Here is a 15061-nt window from a genome sequence, read left to right on the forward strand (position 1 = left end):
CTTCTTTCAAGTCAGCCTCTTTGCTCTCAGAAAGAATACATGCCTAAAATTTTCCCATCACAGATGGCTGCGGTCAACGTTCTCAACTGTTTGTGCTTGGGCAATAACCTTTGAAGTTTGCTGGGCCAGTGCAAGATCAAACGCGAGGTAATCTCCAGTCCAATGTAAAGGAACACCGTGACAGCCTGGATTGTGAGAGAAGTTAATTCTTTCCCAGCAGACTCTCCATGTTATTGTCCACGTGGCTGCACCCCAAAGAGAGGTGCCAAGGAGTTAAGGATCCAAGAATGTTCAACCACAATCCGCCTGCCAAGGTGTTTGCCAACGTTTGCCATTCAGGTGAGGATCATTTGTATTTCAGGTCCTGTAAGCAGCAAAGTGGACACCGTGCTGTGTGCTCAGAAAGATGTTAATCAACAGTGCTGGACAGAGCAGAGCTGAAGGCACCTTGCGGATGTCACACTGAGAACGTGGCTGCCCCAGCTGCAAAGCCCCATTAGGAAATGTGTCGAAGCCCTTGCTGCCCTGAGAAATGAGGCCTTTGACATTTCATAAGGCCGGGTGGCTGTCTGAAAGAACAGGGGAAATTGGGAACCAAAGGGTGGTTGCTACCAGTATGGATACTACTAATAACATAAGAGCTTTTCCCCTTCTCATCACCATCATTTACGTCAACTACAGAGTGTGTCTCTGGTATCCTTAAAGGAACTGTGGGGACAGGATGCCCCGTCTCTGTCCATGACACATCAGTAATTTGTGGCGAGAAGATGGACTTCATGAAACAGTGATCTCTCTACAGTACATGATGTCTTTTTTTATAGGGGGCTAAGAAAACATCAGCGCACCTGGAGAAGCCCATCGTGATCTTCAAAAATCCCCATGAGTTTTTCTCCATTCATGTTTTATTATTGATATTTTGTTACAGACCACCCCCCCCCAAAAAAAAGCCCCACAAAACTGTCATCAAACCAAACCAAAGGGAAAGAAAAAAAAAAAAGCAAAACATAGTGAAGGGAAGCTTAAAACCAGAAAGCAGATCATGATCTGTTCTATACTACACAGCTGAGTGAAAACGACTAGAAGCAAAGGCTGGTCCCTTTAGCACACAGCTGGAAAGCTAACACTCTGACTCAGGGCCTGTTTGTGCTTCCTCATCCCCCACCCTCCTTCCAGGAACTGAGATTCCAGCTCAGTGGTGAGACAAACCACTTTTAAAAGTGAACTTCTGGCGACTGGAATGAAGAGTCAGCTTCCACGGACAGTATTTTCAAAAAGTTGTCTGGGGAAATGTGAACTGATTAGTGAAAGGGCCGGGGGCACAGACGTCACACCGACAACAAAGAAGGCAAAGCATCACTAACTGCAGAGACAGGGACTGTTGGAAGCCAGGCGTAAAGCAGAGCGGCAGCTGTGAGGAGGCTATCTGGAGGTCCCCGGGCGGGGGGGAGACTGACTGCTCGTTTCCAGAGGGAAAGAGCTAGCCAAGTGTCAGGAAGGTAAGTGTGTGTGCTGGCTGAAGAGGAGTTTTAGGAGAAGCAGAAGAGAGAAGGTGCCTATAAATTTTAAGTGATATCAGATTAGGACTTGCCATGTTGAGACTCCAAAACCCACCATCTGGATAAAACACGAAAATAAAATAAAAAGCTGGGGGTGTTAGTAGATTTTATTCAGATTTGTGGGTTCTGGGGATGGTAAAATAATTCATTGATCTATACCTATCTTATTGTAAAATCTAGAAATAAAGAGGATGATAAAATTCTGCCATGAATCAAATGGCACTGTGCCATCAGTGACGTTGAATCTTTATGAGGACACAGAATAAACATCATTGGATGAAAAGTACTGGATGGCCTATGTATAGTTAAACAAAATTTTGGTAGGGTCCAAATATTTTACGCTCTGAGATTTTCTCGTACTTTCCACTTAGAAAATTCTCTCTCAATTTATTAGGAAAGGGTGTGGACTGAAAAGAGTAGTTTCTCAACTACCCTGAGGCAGACCAAATAGAGGCCTGACTAAATCATGGACAATTTTCATCATCCTCTTGGAGTTCTAGAACAGTGTGGAAACCAGGAGAATAAGGTACCTGCTATGTGGACTGTTGACAGAGGGTCCAGGCTGTGAGAGACTACATTTGCCTCGTGGCTGTTTGCAATGAACAGGGGTAAAGAAAGAAGAATGTTCAGTCCAGGCAAATAAAGACGAGCTACTGATGAAAACTAAAAGTGCAGCAAAGGAAATATAAACCAAATGCAATGATCGGTACCCACGAATCAAGGAAACTGGCTTTTCTTTGGTTGAAGAAGCAAAATCAATGTTCAAAATCTATATTACTCATCACTGAAGAAACATGGATGGTGGTTTGGCATGCATATCACAGAGGGTACATTTCCCCCCTTTTTGTGGTAAAAACATAAATGACTACACCACCGAAAGATCTCTGCATATTTAATTACAATGAATATAAACTGCAATATGTTACGTTACGGATTTCAAATATACTTTACATGTTTTTTCATCTTCCAGTACACTGGAACAATATTACAATTCTTGGCAGGTAGGTCAAAAATAATGATGAAGTGAGACTGTTCTGTGTATAGTGATGAAGACTCAATAAGTTAAATACTCAAATAAAGGCTAAAATTTGACTTGAAAAGCCAGTATTCCTTCACATTCTTAAACTAGGATCTACAGGAAACTAGTGAATGTAGTAAAAATTAAAAAAAAATTCTAAAAAGATAATAACATTAATCAGCATAGAATTTAAGTGTTTATAACAAAAAATACAAATGAAATCAATATTTCTAAAAAGTAAAGAAATGGAATGATAATCAAAATGAATATAATCATAAAGCCAGACCAAAAAAAAAAAAGAAAAAAAACAAAACGAAAAACGAGCCTCTAATTACACAGAGAAATCAAGGTAGAGAGGGTAGCAGGGGCCAAAACTGGTCTTTTCTTCCTCACTGTGTGCCAGGGAGACAGCCCCATAACAGGCCTTGTGCGTGAGTTTTCTTGAGCTGGTGCCACTCTGGGGGCAATACAGTCACAGAAAACCTTCAAGACCACCTTCAGGAGATTCTCTGCTTGAGAGTCAGCAGAACCCCCGTTGGTCTTATAAACTCAATGGTCTCGTGAGGTGCTCGGTTTTGTCCACCTCTGCCTGAGACGCCCCTCTATGTGGAGCCGACCTTTCTGAGGTGGACTATGGCGGTGGTGGTTTGAAGGGAGGGGCCGCCAAAGGGACAAGGGGCACCGCTGTATTAGAAATGGCCCTTGGAGCAAGAAAAATAATTTGTCTCCCTGCTTATGAACCGCAACGTTGAACCCTGATTCTTCTGAAAAACGGAACTGTTCTTTTCGCTCCTGAGTGCTTGTGGAGAGGGTTCAAGGCAGGACTGAGGAAACGGAGCTCTTCCGTGTCACAGAGTGACAACCCCACGCTGCCTGAGGACCCCTGCTCTGCAAGGGGAGAGCCCTTGGACCCTGCGTCAGGTACAAAGGCCGTCGCGCCCCCGTGTTCCCTCCCTTGGGCCAACTGAAAGTAACCCGTGGGAAGTTACCGTTTTCTGTCTGTTTGGGGTACTTCTTCCCGAGGTAGGACTCACAGATCCTGAGGTGTCCAGTTCGTCAGCAGAAGACCAGGAAGACAGATCCTACGTGAGAAACAGATGCTCTTAATGATGTCACGTCCCAGAGCCATGGTGGCTTTGCGATCTGCAAAGTATTTCCCACCCCATCCCCATCTTTGGGAAAAAGAGAAGGGGAGGAATAGAAATGCAGACGTAGAAAAGACATGTGTGGACATGGCGGGGAGTGGGGGCCACAATGGATGAACTGGGAGATTAGGATTGACATAAATACATGACCATGTGTAAAACAGAGCTAGTGGGACTCTGCCTTATAGCACAGGGAGCTCAGCTCAGCGCTCTGTGGTGACCTAGAGGAGTGGGGTGGGGGTGGAGAGTGGGAGGGAGGTCCCCGAACGAGGGGATGTATGTACGCGTATAGCTGATTCATTTAGTCGGACAGCAGAAACTAACAACACTGTAAAGCAACTATACCCCAGTTTAAAAAACAAACAAAAAATAGAATCGGACAGTTGCAGTAAAAGCAGAACCTAATTCTTCTACTGTGTTGGGCTTTCCTGGTTGTAGTTTGGGCTTTCCAGAAAATAGAGGTATTTATTTATTTAATAGCTATGTTTTAATAGCTAGGTATTTAAGAGCTCTGTCATTACTGGGTCACTTGAAGCTTTGTCATCTCACACGCTAGTAAAGTAATGCTCAAAATTCTCCAAGCCAGGCTTCAGCAATACATGAACCGTGAACTTCCAGATGTTCAAGCTGGTTTTAGAAAAGGCAGAGGAACCAGAGATCAAATTGCCAACATCCGCTGGATCATCAAAAAAGCAAGAGAGTTCCAGAAAAACATCTATTTCTGCTTTCTTGACTATGCCAAAGCCTTTGACTGTGTGGATCACAATAAACTGTGGAAAATTTTAAAAGAGATGGGAATATCAGAGCACCTGACCTGCCTCTTGAGAAACCTATATGCAGGTCAGGAAGCAACAGTTAGATCTGGACATGGAACAGACTGGTTCCAAATAGGAAAAGGAGTCCGTCAAGGCTGTATATTTGTCACCCTACTTATTTAACTTATATGCAGAATACATCATGAGAAATGCTGGGCTGGAAGAAGCACAAGCTGGAATCAAGATTGCTGGGAGAAATATCAATTACCTCAGGTATGCAGATGACACCACCCTTGTGGCAGAAAGTGAAGAGGAACTAAAAAGCCTCTTGATGAAAAGTGAAAGAGGAGAGGGAAAAAACTGGCTTAAAGCTCAACATTCAGAAAACGAAGATCATGGCATCTGGTCCCATCACTTCATTGGGAAATAGATGGGGAAACAGTGGAAACAGTGTCAGACTTTATTTTTTTGGGCTCCAAAATCACTGCCGATGGTGACTGCAGTCATGAAATTAAAAGACGCTTACTCCTTGGAAGGAAAGTTATGACCAACCTAGACAGCATAGTAAAAAGCAGAGACATTACTTTGCCAACAAAGGTCTGTCTAGTCAAGGCTATGGTTTTTCCAGTGGTCATGTATGGATGTGAGAGTTGGACTGTGAAGAAAGCTGAGTGCCAAAGAATTGATGCTTTTGAACTGTGATGTTGGAGAAGACTCTTGAGAGTCCCTTGGACTGCAAGGAGATCCAACCAGTCCATCCTAAAGGAGATTGGTCCTGGGTGTTCATTGGAAGGACTGATGCTGAAGCTGAAACTCCAATACTTTAGCCACCTCATGAGAAGAATTGACTCATTGGAAAAGACCCTGATGCTGGGAGGGATTGGGGGCAGGCAAAGAAGGGGATGACAGAGGATGAGATGGCTGGATGGCATCACTGACTCAATGGAAGTGAGTCTGAGTGAACTCCGGGAGTTGGTGATGGACAGGGAGGCCTGGCGCGCTCCGATTCATGGGGTCGCAAAGAGTTGGACACGACTGAGCGACTGAACTGAACTGAAGCTTTATCATTTCTCAGTGACGGGAATGGACTGACATGAAGTGGGTGATGGAATCTGCCTTAGAGCTGCAGGATATTCAGGCTGGAGAGACAGCACATTGGTCATCCAACAGCCACCCTTTTTAGCATCAGAGAAACTGTACTGTTTCTGGCACCTGCTGTTACTGGGAGTAGATATTTCTTTCACCTACAGCGTGTTTGTGTGTTCATGACAGGATTTCACAAGTGAATGTCTGAAGTCTTACCTGCAAAAGCATTTCTTAAAACCAACAATATTACTACGATGCAGTAGATTTACCAATAAATAAAGAGATAAACAAACAAGTAAATAGATAAATAAAAGCTAGTAGAGAACACTTCTTATGACTTAACTGTCATCTATGTCGGGAGAATTCATGCCTTCTAAGGTCTGAATACGAAACTCACGTGTGCCAGTGGCTTGTGACCTCCTGTAGCTGTGTTACTGAAAGCACATGCATTCTTAAATAAACTGGGTAAAATAAAATGCCACAATTGTGGTGCTAACAGGGTCAGCAGTAATGGTTACAAGAGGATTTTCGGATGTAACAGAATCAAAAGTAGTGTCCTGTTAACGAAAGTTTTCGAGTCGCTTTTTTATTTTGAGCCAGATTTGTAAGAGCAGTGATTGAAAGAAAAGACACTCTATTCTGACAAGTACTCCATTCAGAGTCTTTCTGAAATGGATAAAGATGGTGCTTGTTTGGTCTCCTGCAGGAAATTCGACACAATGATGTCTGTTGAGAGCTTACCTGCTGACTGCTTGACATGTCTAATAACTTCTCCAGCTCCTTGATATGACGACTGACCTCCTTCAAGAGAAGTTTGAGTCGATTTCCAATCACGTGGACTTTTTCTTTGGCTTCTAAACAGTCTGTGCCTTCAGCATTCACCAACAGTTGGCAAGACATGTCTTGCAGTGAGGCCACTTTGAGTTGAGATTCCAACAGCTCATGTCTTATTTGCTAAGAATATAATAAAAAATATTTTTCTGAGAATTTCTGATACTTGGAGAAAGTGCCTATGTGCAGGAGGACATCACTTTAACTCAGTGGACAATTATACCTAAGCATCACACGAGGAAGGATATAGCAGCAATGACCTTTGGGAATCAGGGACATATGTTCTAATCCTACCTCTCCCAAAAAGCATCCTATAAAATCCTTGAACCTTTCTGATCTGTTTTCTCATTTGGTGGTGGTTTTTTTTTCAGTCACTAAGTTCAACTCTTTGTGACCCTCACGGACTGCAACATGCCCCCCCTGTCCTTCACTATCTCCTGGAGTTTGTTTAAATACACGTCTGTTGAGTCTGTGATGCTATCTAACTGTCTCATCTTCTGCCACCCCCTTCTCCTCCTGCCCTCAGTCTTTCCTAGCATCAGTCTCTTTTCCAATCAGTTGGCTCGTCAAATCAGATGGCCAAAATATCTGAGCTTCAGCTTTATCATCAGTCCTTCCAATGAGTATTCAGGGTTGATTTCCTTTAGGTAAAATGGTGATATTAATTCCTGCCTGGTCCACAGTATTATTGGAATAATACTGCATATTATTCAAGTCACCAATATTCACCACTGCATATTGGTGAATGCATGTCAAATTATTTAAAATATAAAGTATTATGCAAATGATCCATAAAATAATCATTTAAAAAGAAAAGTAAAACTAACATAAATGCAGAAAAACTCAGCTTGGTTGAGGTATACTCTGATATCTATTTGAGATTTTTAAAAAAGGTATACGGGTGATTCATCACTCACAACTTAATGTCTGAGGTCAAAAGTCTGGTGAAAATGTAGCTGCATAGCTATTTCCTCTGGGTTTCTAAGACCTTTATAGTACTGAACTAAAAGCTGCCAATTCTGTTGGTTAGGTCACTGTGAGTGTTAAATGTTAAGAAATAGCATTTTAAAAATACAGAAAGTGACAAAGTGCAAATTATTTTCTCCTAATGGAACTCAAATATGCTTCCTTATCTTCCATAAAATCACTTAAGTATATGGCACATTATATTGTCCGAAGTTCTTTGCATAAGAATCTACACAAAAATCTTGCAAATATCCTTTTGAATTTAGTACTAGAAAAAGTTTCCTATTCCTTGAAAACTAGTATATTTCCTTTTTGTCAGGTAATGAAAATCGTTTAACTTACCATGTTTCCCTTGTCTTAGATTTCAGAAAACTTGATACTGAAGTTGAATCTACATACTTAATTCTTCTTAAAAATCTTTAATGGTCTCTATTTTAATAGATTCTCTATTTTAATAGATTTAATGTCCTTTTATTATCAGTTATCCGAAATAGTATTGTGACATAGATTCAATATATAAAGTTTAAATTAGAAATAAATTGTAAATAAGAATAGAACTGCCTTGATAAAATGAGGCTAATTAAGATGAAGACCATCTGAGGACTTCCCTGGTGGTACAACAGTTAAGACTTTGCCTTCCAATGCAGGGGATGTGGGTTTGATTCCTGGTCAGGGAGCTAAGATTCCACATGCCTAGTGGCCAAAAAACCAAAAACATTAAACAAAAGCAAGATTGTAACAAATTCAATTAAGACTTTAAAAAAATGTCTTAGAAAAAAAACTTTTTACAAAAGTCTATTAAAAAATTAGCTTAAAAAAAACAAAGATGAAGACAGATTTTTAGATGAGCAACGGCTTTAGAACAAGATTCTAAAGCCAGCATATGCCATCTTCTATGCACATGCTTGCTTCACAGAGATGAGAAATCATGAGGGGTAAAAAAGACTAAGAGACTACAACATAAAAGGTAAACAAGCACAACCAACTATAACATAAGCAGAGGCTGTCCAAGCCCACATATCTCACCTTAAGCTGTTTGTGATGGTCCTGAAGTATTTCTGTATCAAGGTTAGAATCAATGGGGACAATTTCATTTTTCCTTCTGTCGATGTTCTCCAGCATAAGCAGCAAACCGTGACTCATTTCATGAAAATCCTATGGAAAAAATAAAATATGGAGCATAAAATCGTCTTGAATGAGACATTTTTCTTTCTCTCACAGCTTAAATACCCATGCATTACAATTCCTACCATTGGTTTTCAGATCTTATACACAACTCTTTTCTAAGCAAGGCACTGAAGTTATTGTAATTATCTGAGTTCAAGTTCTTACCAAAAAACATCTAATTTATTACTCTAGGGAAAAATTAGACATAAGGAAAACTGGCATCAAATACTGAGTTCCTAGGGCTCTAACACAGATTGGAGACAAGAACTCTCTTCCTCTTTCTTCCTCCTGTATTCAAATTTTTCTAACATTAAAAAGAAATAATTATTTGGCTGTGCTGGGTCTTAGTTGTGGCATATGGGATCTAGCTCATTGACTAGGGATTGAACCCAGGACCCCTGGACTGGGAGCACGGGGTCTTAGCCACTGGACCACCAGGGATGGCCCCAAATCTTTCCATCTTTGAAGGCCTAAATTCAATCCCTTCTCTCCACACATCCATGTGTTCATTTAATCAAGGTATGGTTATGGAAGATCTCCATGGTGGGAGATGCTAAACTAGAGATGGGGGAAGCCACAGCTTGGGTACCTGCTTCAAGCAGCTATTACTCTTGGGGGCAACTACAATCCTGGAATACAGGCTTCTCATCCTGCTCAGATTATAACCCAAACTCCTGGCCCTGCCCACAAAGCCCTGCATGATCTGTCTCCTGACCACCTCCTGGATCTTTCTTGGCCATTTGTCTCCGATCACACTGGCCTCTGGCCTCCTTCTGTCCTTGAAGATGCTAAGCCCTTTCCTGCTTCTGAGACTTGCCACTTGCTTGACCTCCTTCATGGCAACATCCTTCTGGTGTCAGCTCAAACATTCATACGACTTCCCTGCTCACCATTCCAAAGTGCTTTCATTCGGTTACCCTTATCATATCTGGAAGTAGCTTGGTTAAGCACTTATTTGCACTTTTGTTGTCCATCTTGCCCAACAAAAGCAAAGGCTGGGCTGTCTCCTGCCTGCTTAGTGCGGTGTCTGTCATGTGTGTAAACACTGGGCAAGTAACTGTGTCCGAATGAATGGGTAAACATTTGTAATGCTCACTTGGGTGTCTCCTAATGTGCTCAGAACATATCTGTTGAATGAATACATGAATGAGTCAAAGGAGGAATGGTGAGGCTGAGATAAATTGATGGGAATAGTCTCTTGCAAATTCTAAAGGACATGGGGTTTTTCAACTCTGGGTCATATGTACACATTCTCCAGTAAAATGAAAACTGGGCACAAAGTTACCTCACATGAATACTGACTTTGGGAAGTAACTGCGTCCCTCTAGTGATCTTGATAAATTGAGTTACAGACTCAGCCACACTGGAAGTGTTGGATTCTGGAACGTGGCCTGCCCAAAGCCCCACAGACCTGGCACTGCATGAGCGCGTCCTGGAGAAGACCCCGCCACTCCTCCAGCAGGGAGCACACGCGTTCCCACCGCCCGTTCATCTGGGACAAGCGGTCCTGAAGATCCTGGCTCTCCTCCCGGCCAGGCTGAGTGAACTCGGAGCTGCACAGATGGATGGACAGGATGATGGCTTTGCGCTGGTCCACAGCTTTCTGGAGCTCCTGCAAAGAGAAAGGAGAACAATCAAACAAGGAAAACAACAATAAAAACGTTAAAGAGATATAGTCTGAGACCTCTGGAAATGCTTCACCCAAATTAAAAAGATCCATTAATTAACACTGGCCTTATAGCAAGATGGCTAAGGTACACACCCCTGGGGACCACACTGGAGCTAAAAGAATTGGATCAGATATAGACTTACTGACATAAATGGATCTTAAGAAAATACAGTTGTTAAGTGAAAGAGTCATAAACAGATTGCTATAGGCTACAAAACAGCACTTATGCAATTTAAAATTTATTGTGCACATACAAATCCACATTTTTCAGGAATACATGTGAAAAAAGAAGATTAAAACTTTGGAATGGTTGCTATGGGTTTGAGGAATGGGGATTAAGAAACAGTGGGAGAAAAGGGATAGATAAATAAAATTAAGGAACTTTTCAGGAAGCAAAGATGATCCTGGGCAGTGAACTAAAGAGTAGGATGAAGTCAGCCCCTACCATGGGAGTCCAACAACAAACCAACCAAAACAAACCAAACACAGCATCGTCCAACAGTTCTGAGCAGCAGGAAATGTGCTCTTAGTTCCAGCGTACAAATTCAATTTCAGTAGACTAATGCTACTCATTGGGCTCCAGTATCACTGTGGACAGTGACTGCAGCCATGAAATTAAAAGACACTTGCTCCTTGGAAGGAAAGCTACAGCAAACCTAGACAACATATTAAAAAGCAGAGATATCACTTTCCTGACAAAGGTCCATATAGTCAAAGCTGTGGTTTTTCCAGTTAGTCTTGTTTGGATGTGAGAGTTGGACCACAAAGAAGTCTGAGTGCTAAAGAACTGATGCTTTCAAATTGTGGTACTGGAGAAGACTCTTGAGAGTCCCTTGGACTGCAAGAAGATCAAACCAGTTAATCCTAAAAGAAATCAACCCTGAATATTCATTAAAAGGACTGATGCTGAAGTTGAAGCTCCAATACTTTGGCCACCTGATGTGAAGAGCCAACTCACTGGAAAAGACTGAGAAGGATTAAGGGCAGGAGGAGAAGGATTAAGGGCAGGAGGAGAAGAGGGTGACAGAGGATGAGACGGCTGGATGGCATCATAGACTCAATGGACATGAGTTTGAGCAAACTCTGGGAAATAGTGAAGGATGGGGAAGCCTGGAGTGCTGCAGTCCATGGGGTCTGCTTCTGTAAAGAAGCAGACATGACTTAGCTGCTGAAAACAATGTTACTCAAAGTTGTGCGCATAGGTATGAAATGCACCGCTTGGTAAGAAAGCAGATTCCTAGGCCCTGGCCTCCAGCTGTTCTGACATCACAGGCACCGACAGTCAGTGGTCCACAGCCTGAGAACACTGCCTCTGCCACAGGCCAGACTTTTTGAGATGATAAAGAGAATAAATAGTATTTGATCAGCTAACAAATTTAGCTTGGTTTCACAAAAAACAGAACAAAAACAAACAAGTGACTGATGTGTTACTGTGTGTATTTCCCCCAAATCTAGAACTAAATTTCAAGAACTTGAGTACAAGCTTATACATTAATCACTGAATATATTGGTACTGTCTAAATGTTCCCAGATCAAAGTAGAGTCAATGACCCTATAGATCACATCGACCCAGGCTACATTTTCTTATAATTCTCACCATTTGTTATGTTTCCAACTTGTCTTAATTTTCACTTTTAAGTGGATTCTTAATATGCCATGATATAGAATCAACCACAAAAAAGCACAAAAATCTGCAAATATTGTAGAAAGTACTAGGTTATTCCACATATTTATCCTCAGAAAACAGATAGGAAAGATAGGGGAGGGATGGATAAGAGGGTGGCTTTTTCTTATCACATAGGCTGACTTTCAAGGTCTCAACTTTTCCACCCTGATCTCACTTAGGCCTCAGATTCTGGCCAATGTTTGCTTCATCAACCTTTTAAGGAACTGATTACAATGCAACACTGCCTTACATTTTCCTGGAGAGACACTCAAGTAATTTAAGCACTCTAAAAAAAAAAAAAAAAAAAGTAATCCAGAGAATATAAATTGCATTTCCCATCTGATGCTTCATCTTGAAATTGATGGAGCTGGTACAGAGGCTACTCTATAAGAAGTCTGAGCAGTGGTCGGGAAGACTCATTTCACTGTTTGAAAATTTAAAACAAAATAACAGCTAAAACAAGGCAGAAAAACATCAGTCCCAAAGAAAACCAGCACACACAGAAACCAGGGAGACACAAAGACAGTGTGTTTTGCTTAATCCTTGAGTCTAGAGGGCCCAGTAGCTACATCTGAAGAAAAGCACAGCTTGACGTTCTCCAAACAAAAAGGCAGGACCAAGAGAGCTATTAAGAGGACACTGAGCTCTCCATCCACAGTATGCTTACAAAAGTCTCCACACATGCATCTCAGTGCATCTCAATAGCTGGGCTGAAGAGGATTTTTACGATCTAGAGAGGGAGTTAGAGAAGGTTATCTTCTGTACTACATCCAACAAGGTCAAAATCAAATGGAAATGTCAGGTGTTGTAGCAGGATTACTCCGCAGGTTTTGTTTAGCTGGATTCATTACACTGAAAATTGCTTCTGCCGCTATGGTAACCTAGTTCAGAAGTTCTGCTGATTCCAGGGTGACAAGTGGCTTCCTTAGGTCTCTACAAACTCATATGTATACCATCTAGGACAGGCTTCCTCTCCAGCTCTAGATAGACTTGTAGGGCCCTGGCCATAGCTGTGTTTGCCTTAAAAGAGGTTAACTAGGTCCCAGAGGTACCTGGAGGTTTTATGCAATTTTAACTGGTCATTAAATCATGATTATTTTCATGAGGGGCTTCCCTGGTGGCTCAGATGGTAAAGAATCCACTTGCAATGCAAGAGACATGCATTGGATCCCTGGGTCTGGAAAATCCCCTGGAGAAGGGAATGGCTACCCACTCCAGTATTCTTTTCTGGAAAATTCCACAGACAGAGCAGCCTATGGGCTACAGTCCATGGGGTCTCAAAGAGTTGGATGTGACTGAGCGACTAAAACATATACACATTTTTATGGGGCTGGGTCTGCAATTCAGTCCAGCTCTCAACTCTTCCAAGCCTTCCTAGGAACACTCTGACTCGGGATGGCTGGAGAAACATCTGTGTCCACTTCCACCAACCACTGGCCCACTGCTATGTCAGTGTGTAACAGCCAGGGCTGGTGTTTTTCATCTGACCGGGCATTCCACGTGGCCGCTTTCTGTCTGGCACCATGGAAAAGGCCGAGAGCAGCTACCTTCAGCTTCTGGATTTGGAGCGCGATGGACTGGATATCGGTGCTGAGCTGTAGGCGCTGAAGCTGTTCCAGGTCGCCCTCCGTCTCCCTAAGCCAGGTCAGAACGCTATTCAGATCTGAGTCCAACTGCTGCCTCCTCTGGGGCTTCTGTTTCATCCTCAGCTCCTTGCTCAGGGCCTCTGCCTGGATGAGTTCCCAGCGGTCAATCACGCCTGGCAAGACAGGACATGCACACGAGAGTGAGGGGCTTTCCTCCACATGGAATGTTTAGGAAATGCTTGAAACCGACATGGGCGCTAACTCTAAAACAGAAAAGAAAGTAATGCCACTGGGCATTTCCATTGCTGTCAGCTGTAAGTAACAGGATAGTGGCTGTATTTTTCTTATCTGCATTTTTAACAATGATGGGGAAGAAAAAAATCAGCTACATAAGATTTAACACTGTAAAGAGATTTATGAAGTGATAGCATTAAAGTGAGTGAACATCGGGACTTCCCTGGTGGTCCAGTGGCTAGGACTCCCTGTTCCCAATGCAGGGTGGCCTGAGTTCGATCCCTGGTCAGGGAACTAGATCCCGCATGCTGCAACTAAGACCCGGGGTAGCCAAAATAAATACATACAGAGATATTAAACAACAACAACAATAAAGTTGGTGAAGATAACTTTCAGTTCTTGGTTTCTTTCTGCAATAGAGCTCTGAGAGCACTGGGCATATATCTAGAAGATTCCTGACTAGCGATTCAAAGATGATGCTTTAAAATAAATGGGACATGGGGAAAAACCACTGTGATATTTTTCACCTTCTTGTTCTGTCCCCAGAGATCCTTGTAACCTGAAGGAAAGTTCTCAGGACAGAATAGTATAGATTGAGGTAAGCAACACAGTGGAACTCAGAGGCATCAGAGTGTTTTGAGATCTTCTATTTCACTCTGTCCTGAATAGAGCACAACATACTCACCAGCTGTTTGGGTTTCAGTGCTATTCAAGTTAACAAAGCCAGGAAAATGGTCCTCTTCCTCGGTCAGCTTGTGCTCCAGTCTTTTCACTGAGTCTATGCTGCCACTGCATTCACCCAGCAGTTTCATCTGTTTAGACACAGAAAAGAGGCTCCCTTGTCACAAAATTCTCAAGCTGTCATGAGTGCAAGAGATCCTGGGGAAAATATCTTTGGAGTTCCTCAAAAGAGACAGTGGCTAAGTGCTACCTTTCTGTAAAGAGTAAGCTGCTCTTAGCTTCCCTGATGGCTCAGTGGTAAAGAATCTGCCTGCCAATTCAGGAGACATGGGTTTCATCTCTCATCTGGGAGGATCCCACATGCTATGGAGCAACTAAACCTCAAGCATCACAAGTAAGCCCGTGCTCTAGACTCTGTACTCCATGAGAGAAGCCACCGCAATGAGAAACCCTTGCACCCTAACTAGAGAGTAGCCCTGTTTGCCACAACTAGAGAAAAGCCTGTGCAGCAATGAAGACCCCGCACAGCCAAAAAAAAAAAAAAGAGTAAGCTGCTCTGCTGGAAACAAAAAAGTCAAGTTCAAAAACATGCTTCTAAAACATGTGACATGTTCATATTTACACAAAGCAATGCCTTGAAGATATACTTGGCACACATGGTTTTACACAAGTCCTCCCAATTTCTTTTAAAATTTATGAAT

At 42.3% G+C, this 15061-nt stretch overlaps 1 protein-coding gene and 1 long non-coding RNA gene across 20 annotated transcripts in view; one reads left to right on the forward strand and one right to left on the reverse strand.

Moving 5' to 3' along the window:
• SYNE1 (spectrin repeat containing nuclear envelope protein 1) overlaps positions 1 to 15061 on the reverse strand; it is a 497963-nt gene that overhangs the window by 7303 nt on the left and 475599 nt on the right. For 17 of the 19 annotated variants that reach the window (XM_061428348.1, XM_061428343.1, XM_061428350.1 and 14 more), the window contains 7 exons: positions 14365 to 14491; positions 13407 to 13618; positions 9936 to 10136; positions 8384 to 8512; positions 6302 to 6514; positions 3564 to 3656; positions 2087 to 2145 (listed from right to left, as the gene is read on the reverse strand). In XM_061428348.1, the coding sequence (XP_061284332.1) occupies positions 2087 to 2145; positions 3564 to 3656; positions 6302 to 6514; positions 8384 to 8512; positions 9936 to 10136; positions 13407 to 13618; positions 14365 to 14491 (1034 nt within the window). The remainder of the gene's footprint in view (positions 1 to 2086; positions 2146 to 3563; positions 3657 to 6301; positions 6515 to 8383; positions 8513 to 9935; positions 10137 to 13406; positions 13619 to 14364; positions 14492 to 15061) is intronic. The other 2 variants (XM_061428354.1, XM_061428353.1) reach the window with 1 other exon arrangement.
• On the forward strand, positions 936 to 6459 carry LOC133254197 (uncharacterized). Its single transcript, XR_009738595.1, has 2 exons — positions 936 to 1496; positions 6267 to 6459. It is a non-coding gene; the product is annotated as an uncharacterized LOC133254197 (long non-coding RNA).

This window comes from Bos javanicus, chromosome 9 (genome assembly GCF_032452875.1).
Source record: "Bos javanicus breed banteng chromosome 9, ARS-OSU_banteng_1.0, whole genome shotgun sequence".
Classification (NCBI taxonomy): Eukaryota; Metazoa; Chordata; class Mammalia; order Artiodactyla; family Bovidae; genus Bos; species Bos javanicus.